The 13,936-nt window shown below is 40.7% G+C and overlaps 1 protein-coding gene across 1 annotated transcript in view; it reads right to left on the bottom strand.

Annotated features, from left to right (window-relative positions):
- Positions 1 to 13,936, bottom strand: part of PLA2G4A (phospholipase A2 group IVA) — a 125,811-nt gene that overhangs the window by 34,062 nt on the left and 77,813 nt on the right. The window contains exons 9-12 of the mRNA XM_006258681.4: positions 11,883 to 12,105; positions 10,316 to 10,430; positions 2,057 to 2,194; positions 1,606 to 1,698 (exon numbers count right to left, since the gene is read on the bottom strand). Coding sequence (XP_006258743.1) covers positions 1,606 to 1,698; positions 2,057 to 2,194; positions 10,316 to 10,430; positions 11,883 to 12,105 — 569 coding nt within the window. The remainder of the gene's footprint in view (positions 1 to 1,605; positions 1,699 to 2,056; positions 2,195 to 10,315; positions 10,431 to 11,882; positions 12,106 to 13,936) is intronic.

Raw genomic sequence — 13,936 nt, 5'->3', positions numbered from 1 at the left:
ACTTTTAAAGATAGTTTATAATTTTCAGACAAAGACCTGTTTACGTTACAGTCCATTAAAAATCTATAGGACCAGGACTTCACCAGTTACTTTTATGCTTGTGCAAGCATATGGTAGTTTGTCAGTCCTTCCAGGATAAACTGTCCCTTTGAGGGATTCTGTATTTCTGTAAAATTCTAATGAAAATGAAACACCTTAAACCAAAAATAATTTTGCTTTCTAATAAAAAGTGAAGGGAGAGACATTTTCATATACAAAAAAATTAAACTGAGATAGTTTGTCCTCTTACTACCATAATTCAGGAAACATATTTTAAAGAAGAGCGCAAATAAGTCCTGTTCCAACAAAGTCCTTAAGAAGAACACATATAATTGTAAATTCATTTGCAATCCTATTGATTTCAGTAGAGACTCTTGTACGTAAAAATAAGCCTGCCCTGAAGTATTTTGCTGGACAGAGCCTAAATTCCTAAGGTTCAATAACTTAAAAATCCTCCAATAGACAGATTTCTGTATTAAGTGTAGGATGAATCCCCTCCCCCAAAAGCAGGTATTATTGCTCACATAATATACACCATAGAACCATAGAGACTGATTTCTTTAGTATATCCACAGACCTGGAGGAATGCAGAAGAGCTAATTTCCCTATGTTGTATAAGCAATATGTATGACTTCAGGGAAAGGGGACAGTCGAGCTTTTACTCCCATTCAGCCCTCATTTCTTCTCAAATTATTACAAGGACCATTCATTAGTCCAATTTATTTATTTGTTTAAATACTTTTGTGTGTGCACTTAATCCAAATTTTTGGATGCAAAGTAAAACTCATTCCATTATCAAAAGTACTAAAATAAAAATCCTAAAATTTGGGAAAAATGTACACAGTTGCAACCAAGTTTCCACATTCTCATTAAGAACTGAACAGCTAAACTTATTTCATATATGCCATCATCCAGGTGAACCTGACATGGAATGGAACTGGCAACCAAGTAATGAAAAAGTTTATAGTAAACTCTGGTTATTTCACCACTCAAATGCAAATGCAAATAATGGCACATTATCTAGCAGTAGGTGATAGTGGAAAAGAAGGAGGCATGTGGAGAATCAAAACAAAGTAGAATTAAACCTTACTATCAAATAAAACAGAGTTTTTTGTACTTTAAATTTTTAACTATACAAGTCCCTCCTAACACAAGAGATTTGTTAACATAAGGCTAGCCTGTCAGCCTTTGATTTCATAAGTTGAGCATGTTAAATTTTTTAGATGTGTATTTATAGTCATATGGCTTTGTGTGTTTGTTCGTTTAAAGTACACACACTTTATCCCTTTCCCAATAGTCTTGACATTGGTTAGAAGTAGGTATTGGGGTACAATTCAGGCTAAAATAGTAAAATGGACTTTTGCTAATTCTCTTCCCCGGTTCTCCAAGTCCTTTCATAGCAATACATTTCCCTGCTTTTTTCATATGCAAGAGAAAGTTAATTGCACAGTAACATATTCCCACAAACAGTAACAGCAATAGCAATGTTGGAGTTATCAGTTCGTTAGAATCATAATATCAATTGTTTTGCTTGTCGACATATTTTAATTGTTTTTTTCACATTACCTAATTCTTCCTCCATGGTGGGGCCTGTATTTTGAGAATTGGAAACTCCAAGTACCCTGTTAAATAATATGGAAAATGCACTGCCCCAGACACCTGAAAAGGAGGAAAATAAAGAAATTAAGAAATTGGAGACCAACACAGATCTACAATTATATAAATAATTATTTTCATAACATTTCTCTGAATAGCATAAACAATGGGATTATTAGACAGACTAATGTCTAAATTTAAGTAGGTTCAGCAGTGGCCATGTATCAGGTATTGGGAATCACTGAAAACAGAATCAAGGGGGGGTGCCATTTTCCTATTAGGAATACAACCTTTATTGTAGAAATGTTTTTTGTCAGACTTTGTAGTTCTAGAAATACCAACATCTAAAAGCACTAGACAGCAGAGTTATAGGACACCAAGATTTCATTTAGTATTTAATCATTTGTTTTCCATCACTCACCCATTAAGAAATGCAAAGGATTTTCTTTATATTTTTTCACCACTGTCCCCATAAAAAATTTACTTCCAAATGTATCAGGAGGCATAAATGTGCCATACTTTGCCATACCAATCTCATAAGGACTGAATTCCACCCAATCTGTACATGGTAAAGAAGACAATAAGTTAAAGTTTGCCCCCTAAAAAGAAATACAGAATGAATAAAGAAATTAATATGGAAACAAAAACAATTGGAACAATTCTCTGAAAGGAAATATTTTGGAAGACAGTCACTTTTTCAGATGGGAAAAAGTGATGGAGTGATTATTAAAAGAATGTCTCCAGGAGTCATTTACTGCAAGTATCCCCAAAAACTGTGGAAGTCATTCAAGTTACAAAGAGGGTAACTTGACAAAGGTCAAAACTTCCTTTGACTTCAATGGGAGATGACTCAATACCACAGTTAAGGAAAAAAGCCCCCTCTGCCACAACAAAAGCTTGGTGAAAACAAATTGAGGCAGAAAAAAGCAAACAAACCAAGGAATAAAACTGTAGCAAACATGGATTAGAAACAGGATGCATTACATCTGGATTTGTCAGCATGAATCACCAATATGTTGAGGCACCAACACGTGACCACTGTATTTTAAATTGTAAGTTATTTTCCTCTTTGCGGCATTGGTCAGGCCACAGTTGGAGTACTGTGTCCAGTTTTGGGTGCCGCACTTCAAGAGGGATGAGGAGAATCTGGAAAGGGTTCAGAGGAGGGCCACTCATATGATTAGTGGTCTCCGTGAAAGACCCTACGAGGACAGGTTGAGAGATCTGGAGCTCTTCAGCCTTCACGAGAGACGGCTAAGGGGTGACCTTGTAGCCACCTATCAATTTATCAAGGGAGGACAATAGAGAATTGGAGAGGTGCTATTTACCAGGGCACCCCTAGGAGTAACTAGGAATAATGGGTACAAACTAGTGGACAGTAGATTCAGGTTAGACATCAGGAACAATTTTTTCACAGTAAGGGTGGCCAGAATCTGGAACGGGCTGCCAAGGGAGGTGGTACTCTCACCTAACTTGGAAGTTTTCAAGAGGAGGCTAGATAGACAGCTGGCTGGGGTCATATGACTTCAGTGCTCTTTCCTGCCAGGGGCAGGGGGTCGGACACAATGATCCTTCCTGGTCCCTTCTGAATCTACAATCTATGAATCTATGAATCTCTTTTATAATTTCCCTAAAAATGGGTGTATGGTGACAAATGACTATCAGTGAAATTGTTTAACATTCCCTAAAGCTCTGAAGAAATCCCAGGTAATGAAATCTGAATCCCCCCCAAAAAACTAAGGCATGGAATAAACTATAGGATAAACAGGCAAGATAATATCAAGTGATGCAGATATCTTAAATGTATGTACAATTTTGTTTGTCTTTCTAAAGTTTACATCTAAAAAAAAATATTATGGATTGTATACAACACAGTTAAGGTACAGAGTAAAATTTTCAAAAGCAACTACATTTTCAGAAGCAACTAAATTACTTAAGCATCTAATCCCTATTTTCAAAAGCATCTTGTGCACTGATTCTCCTAAATTCAATTGACTTTCAATAAACAATGGGATGATTAGACAAACTAGTTCCTAAATTTAATTAGATTCAGCAGCAGCCATGTATCAAGGAATGGGCATCACTGAACATAGAATCAAAGGGGATATAATTTTCCTATTAGGAATACAACTCTTATTATAGTAATTGTTCTTGTCAGACTCTTTGTAATTCTAGAAATAAGGCAGAGTTTGTTTAAATATTAAATGAAGACACTTTTGGAAATACTACTTCATAGCCACCAGAAAGCCCTCTTATCCTAGATGCTAATTCTACAACAATGATTAGAAAAAGAAACTATAACAATAACAACACAAACAAAATTATGATGTCTTAGTTCCTACCTATTCTTTTTAACAATAATTGACTTGAGGTGTTTTATAAAACTAAAAAGGACAGATGAGAAACTAAAAGAAAAAGCTGCTTGGAATATTCCAGGGAGTTATAAGATATCAAGCTTAATATCAGTTGCTGGTAAAATTCAAGAGTCTGGTTAAAATGAAAATGAAAATGATACCTGTAACAGAGCAAGGGGCTCCTGTTACTTTAAAGGAGAAGCTGCAGCAGAGGTGTGCACAGGTGGTGGAAAACCACACATTATGGGCTAGCTGCAGGGGACTAGGCAGCCAGGGGCCCATAATGCCTGCACGTGCCTATTGTAGAGCTATCAAAGGTGACTTGACAGTAGTGGGGACCCCCCTCTGCCCAGACTTGACCAGATGGGAAGTGTTTGATTTTGAAGTAGTTGCTTGGATTCTTGTACTAGTTTATACTGGAGGCTGGAGAGAGAAAACAGATGCAGGGGTGCCTGAGTGGTACACTATGTTTTGACCTCTGCCAGGGGAAGGATGCAAGACAGAAGCAGGCTAAGGCCAAGAAGGCCAGGGCCTGAACTTGAGAGTAGGCAGCAGTGCAGGTGGCTTGCGACTGAGAGGGCTGGGGCCTGATCCCAGAAGGGGCAACACAGGCAGCCTGAGGCTGACAAGAGGCTAGGACTGAAAGGCAATGCCAGTGTCAGTGGGCCTGGGTTACCAGTAGACAGCCAGAGTAACATGTAGGCTAAGGTTAAGAAGGCTAAGCCTATATAAGGAAGTAACTGGTGAGAATGACATCTGCGAAGCATGGATGTGTCTGTAGGGGCAGGAGGCGGCCACAAATAGCCCTTAAGATCACCAGTGCCCTGAGACATTGATAAGGCCAAGGGGGTCCCTGCTTAGGGTTTGAAAAACAGAACTGGGGATCAGCTGGGTTCATGAGAGACCCACTGGCCAAAGAAGCTAGGGCTCACTCAGGGACCCAGGGAGCAGCCTTTCTTCTATAACAGAAAATAATTCCATTAGGCATGGCAAGCAAGAGGAAAGGCGGGGGGGGGGGGGGGGTTACCCAAGAAGTTTTTTTTATATGTATTGGGATAGGAGAAAAGATACTTGTTGCTGGGTAATGCATTTTAGTACTTTGATCTTAATGGTGAACCTAGCTTTAGGAGCAGAACATCCAGAACACCAAGTAATTACATCCATCTGATATAGTCATATGTGGCATCTTCAAAGAAAATAATTTACTTATTCATAAGCACAGCCTGGGGAAATTAACCTGTAATTAAGGGACTCTGACCTCTGGTTTAGTCAACTGCCTAGTGGGAGACAGGTGCTGTCTGACTAGCAGGATAGGACTCAGACTGACATGAGACAAGCTTTGACCTGAGGGACCAAAGCTTTAGGCTAGGGACAGACATTACACATAAACCACTTTAAGTGATCAAAAAGTGATTTAAACCTGTAACAGAACAGACATTCAGTGCACGTAAACCAGTTTCAAATGGGCTGAAACCAGTCTGAGATAAACCTGGTTGAATGTGGTATCAGACTTAATTGATTTGGCTCAAACTAGTTTGTGCAATGTTTGTCCCAGACCACTTCCTGGTTTAACTTAAACCAGAATCCCGCAGCATCCCAGCATGCTTTCTGGGCTTAGCTCTCTGCTCCAACTCCAGGGCTGGCCCCACCCCTCTGCTCCCCAGCCAAGCAGGGACAGGCAGGGACAGGGGTTTGGCCAGAGAGGGGTTTAATTCCCCCCTCCCTGTCCCACCGGCAGGGACCCAAGCCAGGGTTTCTGGGGGCCCCCCACCCCTGCTGCTACAGCTGTGACTGCCATGACCCCTGAGGCAGAGGATTATTCTACCCTCTACCCCAACTGCCCTGGGGGACCACAGTCAGGTCTGCCCACCTTGGGCAAGCAGCAGAATAAGCCCCCCTCCTGTCCCTCAGATGGATGCTGGAGGGAGGGAGAATAACCCCTATCCATGTCCCACCAGAGGCCCTATCAGCCGGCATCTGGCCACACCCCTGCTCCACCACTGCAGCAGGAGGGGGCAGGGCCCTTGATGGGGGCAGCAGCCCCTATCATAGTGTCAGCGAGCACGAGCCCCTTCTCAGCAGAAGGGCCTGGTGTGGGGTGAGAAGAGTCTGCTGCAGCAGACTGCACACAGCAGCACCAGGGCCTGGAGGGGGCCAGAGCCCTCAAAGCATCCCCCAGCGCCGCAATCCATAGAAGTCCCCCCCCCACCAGAAAGGAGCTTGTACTCCAGGAAACCATGACAGGGGGTGCTGCCCCATTACAGTTGCTTCCCCCTCGCCACTCCAGCAGCCTGACAGGGGAAGCGGGGAGGACAGATGCTGCAACCAGGGCCCCTTAGGTGGGGGGAAGGGAGCGGAGTTATTCCCCCCTCTGCCCCCAGGGCACTGTGGTGGGGTCTGCCCACCATGGCTGCTGCCACCACTCCCTCTGTGCCCTGGGAAAGCAGCAGAATAAGTCCCCTCCTGCCTCCCTTCCTCCAGCATCCAGCAGAGGGGGTTACTCTGCCATTTGCCCCGGGCACAGAGTGAGCAGAGGTGGAAGCCAAGGAGGGCAGACCCCACTGAAGTGTGTCAGAAGCAGAGGGGGTAATAACCCCACTCTCTGCACCCTCAAGGGGCCCTGCCCTTGGCATGTGGCCCTGCCCCAGCACAGCCACTGGAGGGGCAAGGAAGACCTGACAGTGACAGGGGCAGTAGCCCCTGTCATGGTTTCCTGGATCATGAGCCCCTTCCTGGTGGGAAGGCATGCACTGCAGGGTGGGGAAAGCTGCTATGGACCATGGCACTCGGGGGGGGGGGGGCTTCGAGGGCTCTGGCCCCCTTCAAGCCTTGGTACTGCCACTTGCAATCCATCACAGCTCTGCCTGCCACAGTGTGCCCCCCCCCCCCCGCTGAGAAGGGGCTCGTGCTCCCTGACAGTATATCCAGGACCCTGTACCCTCCAGGTGTAGCAGCCAGGTGGGGGCGCAGCCAGACACCAGCTGGCAGCACCCGGGGGGGCAATAATGGGGGTTATTCCCCCTCCCACCAGCATCTGACAGAGAGGGCAGCAGGGGGCTTATTCCACCACTTGCCCCAAACAGGGAGGAAATATGGTGGTCTGGGCGGGCAGACCCACCTGCCATCCCCCGGGGGCTGCAAGGGTAGAGAGGAAAGTAACCTCCTCCCTGCCCCCACTGCCTCAGGGGTCATGGTGGCCAAATGCTGCAGGAGCGAGGGATGAACACCCAGCAGAACTGGCTCGGGTCCCCGCTGGTGGGACAGGGAGGTGGGAATAAAACCCCTCTCTGGCCAGTTCAGCCTAGACTGGCCATGCCTCCCCTTCTCCTCCCAGCACAGCTTCCCTGAAGGCAAGGGCATGCTCTAGTGCCCTCCGGATACTAGCCTGAGCAACTGTAGGTATGTGCCCACATTGCCTCAGTCCAGAGGGAATGTCTGTTCTGTTATAAACCAATTCAAACTAGGCAGGTTAGACTAACCTGCAAAGGTTGAATCAATTCAGGATCTGGCTTTTTGAATATCTGTCCCTAGCTGTAATGGCGAATTGTATGCGCTTGGTGCAGTACTCTTTATTGTACTGAACAAAATGCTCACAAGGAAATTAAGCTTAAATCTGTGGTTATTGTCAAAAAACATTCCATTCTGTTGTGTTATCACATAGAATAAATCTTGTTTAAGTAAACAATGGCTGGAAATAGAGTGATGTGTCTATTATAAAATAATGGTTGATGTCTGTTTGTAGAAGCACTGATTTTCAGACACTTTTATCAAAATAAGTTGGGTCAGAAGCTCAGCAGAGGCTTGATTCAAGTCCTTATGAAGTCAATGGAAATATTACCAGCTGACTTCAGTGTTTTTGGGGAGGAGGCCCTAATGCAGTGGTTCTCAACCTCTTTTGACTCAAGGCACCCCTCTGTAACTTCTGAGCAGGGCTTTATTTCAAAAACTATTTCTTTATCATAGTATGTGCCTGCTTGAAGAGCGGTAAGGGAGGAAAGGAGCAGCTGGAAAGGAAGAGCCTGCACTTATCTCCTTACCTGAGCCTGCTCTTATCTCATTTATCTGCCCTCTCCCCTTGGCAAACTTCAAAGACTGTCATGGCATCCCAGGATGCTATAGCACCCTAGTTAAGAATAACAACTCTAATGTAAGAATTCATAGCTTGATTACAGAATTATACTAAAAAAGGCAGGGCAGTGTGGCACTTTATAAACTAGTTGTTCTCTTAAGCCCTCTGCCTCTCCCAGCACTGCCCTCTCTCCTCCCTTCCCCACTTTCCCTGTTTTTGTATTTAAATCACTCCCAGTTGAGATCCTGATCTTTGGATATCCTTTCATAGCTGTATGAAGTGAGCTGTTGCTTATGGAAGCTTATACAGCTCTGATTCAGTTAGTGTATAAAGTGCAATTTCACCCTGCCTTCTTCCTGACTTCAAACTAACACAGTTAACTACCACTTTTTAATTAGTTTGCTATTGTAAAGGGAGGAAAGATCACTGAATGAGTCTGTCTTACATAAAGCATTTTGCAAAGACTGCAATTAAAACCCCTGAGATGCCAAGTTCTACTTCTCCCTTCCCACAGTAGGTATGCCTATCAAGTTTCACTTCAGTAAATATTAAGGTATTTACCTCACAAATAAAAGAAAGACACTGCCTCTACGAAATGCTTCTTGAAATAAATCATATTAATTATGTTTAGTTAGTAATGATTACTACAGTTCTGGGCATGACCAGCGCAATCAGGGTCAGATATGCTATGAATAGAATGAACATAAAGAGCCTTAAGCATCAAAACTATTAGCAGTCGTATGAAATCTTGCACCATCACTTTTGAGAGGAATGTTATCCGATTAATGCACTTCAACAAGAAGCAACATGACAGGATTTATCCTTATCCTAGTAAGTAAGCAAGTGGAAGTATTTTTGTTCAACATCTACTGTACCTCAAGTCAAGACAAGTTGCTAAATTTTAACAGAGAAAAAAATCTTAGTACTCTAACAGGGAGAAAAAAGCTTACTCAAATTAAAAGAATTAAGACCATATTAAGATCTTTGTTGATAAAGACAGAAATCCTAAATAGATCACTGTTAATTAAAAAAAAATACTTAGGAGGAGTGATGAACTTGCTTGTAAAATACTTGATATGAATTCCTGATTAGAAATTGTCAAAAAATGAGATATTTTTTGTCTGAAAATTTCAGTTTGTTACCTGAGAAACAAAATATTTTCATTTGTCTACTGAAACTTTTCAGGTTTTCAAGAAGTCAAACATGTTGAGGAAAGCAGTTATTTCATTTTCATTTAGCTGAAACACTAGTTTTCTATCAAATTATTGACAGAAAACCATTCAGCCATCCCTACTCATAAGATCTGGGTTCAATACCTGACTCTGCCAGAGTTTCTGCTATTTAATCTTTATTGACGTTTATACACATGCTCCAGGAGTTGAGTGGGGGGGGGAAGCGCTTTAATTAGAGTGGCTCTGCATTCACATTCCATTCTTTGAAAACCTGGAATTTTTTTATCACATAAGAAATATATTTTCCACAGAAAAAAACAGCATGATAAAGCTTTCAATTATCATTCCATTGAAAAGAGAAACTCAAAAATCCTAACAAACTCTACCAAGCAAAAAGCAGACAAAATTCAATTTAAAATTTACAGCAAATGATCTTAGTGCACACTAAAACTAAAACTAACCTTGATTAACTTAAAGTATGGCTTGTTAGTCTTCAGCAAGATGACAGAACACAAAGAAACTACAGGCTAAATTCTATTTCTCTTTACATGCCTAAATGACATGTATATAATAGCAGGTTTTGGCACTTCCACAACAAAGCTTGTAATTCAATCTTGTTTTCTTAGTCTACTACAAGGTCAGTAGGGTTACACTCAAGCTGTGCAAGGCAGGAACTTCCCTAGTGCTGTCTAGCCAACAAATATTACATGCAAGGTCCAGTGCAGTGAGCAAGTTTCAAGAGGAGAGCTGCAGAGGGATCTGGGTACCAGATTTAAACTATATCTTATACTGGGTTTCTCTTGTCTCCCTTCCACACATAGGACAACTCCCTGTTTTTGACTGAAAATCTGATCACATTAAGTCCAACTTGTATAAAGTTAACATAATTAAAATATAATTGCTGCTTATTATTAAAACAATCTGCTTTGTAATCATTGTAATGAGGCCAGTAATTCCAGACCTAAATCCTTAGGGTATAAATGTTCTCAAAAAGCACTATGAAAAAAAAGACACTTTTTTAATAGAAAAAAAGAAACACTTACCCCACAAACAAAACAATTTAACAAAATGAATGAAAAAAATACCTGCAAACATGAGCTCTGAAACATCTGGTTTGACATGAAGACATGTAAAGAGGGGCAGAGCACACTGAGCATTATTGACCTTCTCTTTCATTTTGCTCAAGGTGGTATCCATTCGCTGCATAAAGAAAGATAGGGCACATCAAAAGGAAAAATTAAACTAATCCGCAGATGCATAACAGTGAGAACAGAGATAACCTGTACCAATGTTACAAATCCGCACAGCAGCTACCTTGCTAATAATAAAAATTGTAGCTGCCTAAAACCTGGAGAGTCTAGCTCATGTGCTCATTTAATTATTTGCTCTACCTGAGATTCAGAAGGACTTTAGTGCCATCATTGGGAGTATTTTGAGAATTTAACTTGAGCCTGATAATATAAAGTCAGTGTGTCACATAATGGTGGACAGGACAGCAGTGTTCAAGGATGCTGGTGGTTCCTGTTTTCCATTTTATTTAAAACAAGAATTAACATTTGGAAAACTCATTAGGGAGCTAGGAAGATTGTCAAAGTCTTAATACTTTACACATTTTTTTCTTAGTCTCATGCCATTTCATTAATATCATTTACCATATGTCAATATGTAAGAAATGTTGTCTGCTGCTTAAGGCAAAGGGCTGAGCACCAGGAATCCTAGGTCATATATTCAGCTCTCAGTGACTTGTGTAAACCTCTATATTCAGCTATAGGTCTAGTTTATACTTCTGTAAATAGGAATACGACATAATTCTTGTCAACCTTACAGCACAGTATATAAGCACATCTCCTCATCCTTGGGAATACAGCCAATATACCACCTTCTCCAGAGTTGTTTTGTTTCATTGTTAATATTCTACAGCGTTTTATCTTGGAACAGATCATTTCCTGCATCATGTATGCACATACCCATCAGAAAGTATAAGACAGCCAAAAAATCTATTAATAGATTCATACATGCAAAGATGTATTACATGCACTGAGCTGAAAAGTGCAATTAAGCAATCTTTCTCTACATAAATTGTTAGCAGAATTTACTCACTTGAACAAGTCTATTTAACCTGATTTAATCAAACAAGGCTTATCCTTCATACTATATTACAGTGTTCTTTGTTCCACTTTCAGAAAAAATGGTGATAAAATGTTCATATAATGAAAATATAGATAAATGGGTATTGGCTGGTATCCTAAATGAATAATTTGTTCCCAGAATGTGCATGGACAGAATGAGTGCTTGAATGCTTCTGTTATTTTAAATTAATTCATTAATAAATCCCATGAATACTATTTGGTCAAGATCATCTACAAGTAGTCTTTAAACAACATCAAATGCTCATTTTTTGTTTGTTTGGTTTTTGAGGCACATAGTATCCTTCTGGTATCAATACAAATCTTACGACTCAGGTTCCAGTTCAAATAATAGGCTCCAGGATTGATGCGCTTTCAAAGCTTATTGCACAATATTTTCTTAAATATTCCTGCTGCTAAACGTGTTTGAGAAAATGGCAGTGAGATTTCAAAAGGATCAGTTCCAGTATCTCCAGTTTAGTCTGCAACAGACTCACAGCTTTAATAACCATAAAAATGCACTTACATTTTGAATAAGTGTTTCCCCAATCAGCATTCCAAAGATATCAGTGAATGTGACTGGCTGCCCAGAACTTTTCTTATTCCATAATGCTTCAATATAGCGTTTGATTTTCTGGGGAGTCAGCAGCTTAAGTGGATTGTGACTGACATTGTTCATCACTTCTTGATTAATCTCCTTTGGTCCCTTTTCTGGGAAATCAGGGTGTGAATATAAAGCTGACATGTACCTGCAATGAAAATAATTTGATAGGAATTCTCTCAATAAACATGACTGGGTCCTCAAGCCTGGAGTCTTCAGTTAGAAGGATCATGGTCCAAATGAGCTAAATTAACAAACAGATATGATGGCTAATGTGAATCTGGATATTGTAAAATCTTTTCCTATATGTTTTTCACTTTTGGCCAAACTTTGGAGCTTTTACCCAAGGAAAGCTCTTATGGCCTTCAGACTTCAGAATTTGTCCTTTATGACTCATTTAGCCTTTTCCCTTGAAAAAAAATAGGACTATAACAGTGGTACAAAGTTCAAAGATGTTTAAATGTACCTTAGGCACATTTTAACATGGGATTTAGTCCTCCAAGACGCATAGACATTCTTGGAAACATTCCTGTGTCATGCATTTCATCTGTCCCCCAGATGGATTTAAGACTAAAGGCTTGGTAATTCAAAGAGAAACAATGAAAGAGAAAGTTTTATTAACACACATACATATAAGCATGCACAAACCTCCATCAAAACCCAAAGATCAAATTTTAGAAAGACCAAATCTTAAGGTTAAACTTAAAAATATATATACTTTTTTCACACAGAGTATAATAAATACAATTTTCTTTGTGGTATATCCCTGTTTTAAAGGAACTGTTTACATACACAGAGTGCACTATGTTTATTTACAAATGTTATCATTTTTCATACTCTAAATACATTAGTTCACTTCAAACTCTATAAAGCTTGGTGGAGTCAGTTCTCCAAACGTATACAAGACTATAACTGGACACTTGAAATAATGATTTAAACTGTACAATTAAGGAAAGAAACAGGAATGGAATTGCTTGTGCTAACTGCATTATGGTCCTGAAGCTTATTTTTCAGAAGCAGATCTTTACCAAGCCACAACAGATACCAACCTGTTAAAAAAAAAACAAATGAACCCAAACCTTACTTGGGACAAAAATCTTTCAACATAAAGAAGCCTTTGACTAAGGCTATGGACACACATACAGGAGAATTCCAAATTTCACTCAGATCTGGATTGCTTTAGATTTGGATCACTTTAAACCATGGGCAGATGTACAGCTCCCTGCCAGTCCCTTCCGCTCCCATCCTCCCACCCAGAAATCTTCAAAATTGCTACAATGGCATTCAGCAGCTTGCTCTACAGCCAGAGGGATCGTGGTGGTTGTTCAGTCCTGTAGAACCTACCATTAATTCAGACTTTGCTTGTGGTTATTCAGCCAGTTATGAACACTACATTTCTCCAATTAATTTATGAGAATGACATGTGAGGTTCATCACATGTCCACTGTATTCTCTTCATGCACCCAACTAGTTGCCTTGTCAAAGGAGGAGATCAAGCTGGTCTGGCATCACTGTTCTTAATAAATCTATGCTAGTTGCTGGTGATCACCCATTCTGCTCCAGGGTCTTATAAATTGCTTACTTTATAAGCTGCTTGAGTAACTTCCACATATTGGATTTACCTACATCTATAATTCTCTGGGTCCTCCATTTTCCCCTTTTAAAATGTGGACACTATGTTTGCCCTTGCCCAGTTCCCTGAGAACTTACCTATCATCTACAATTGCCAATGGCAATGGCAATTATTGCCATAGGCTCTAGGATTTCTTCAGCTACTTCCTTCCACATCTGGAATGAATTTTGCCAGGCCCTGCCAACTTAAATTTATTCAAATGCATCAGGAGCTCTCTAATACTCTCGTCACTTATCATGCTTTGCAGCCTGTTCCGTTCTTTGATAACATTAATCTTTTTTAACCATCTTGTCTCAGGTTTTTGGTTTTGCTTTGTTTTGTTTGCTTGTTTTGTTAAAAGTGAAGC

The sequence above is a fragment of the Alligator mississippiensis genome, chromosome 5 (assembly GCF_030867095.1).
Source record: "Alligator mississippiensis isolate rAllMis1 chromosome 5, rAllMis1, whole genome shotgun sequence".
In the NCBI taxonomy this organism is placed as follows: Eukaryota; Metazoa; Chordata; order Crocodylia; family Alligatoridae; genus Alligator; species Alligator mississippiensis.
This window is presented reverse-complemented; position numbering and strand designations above follow the sequence as displayed.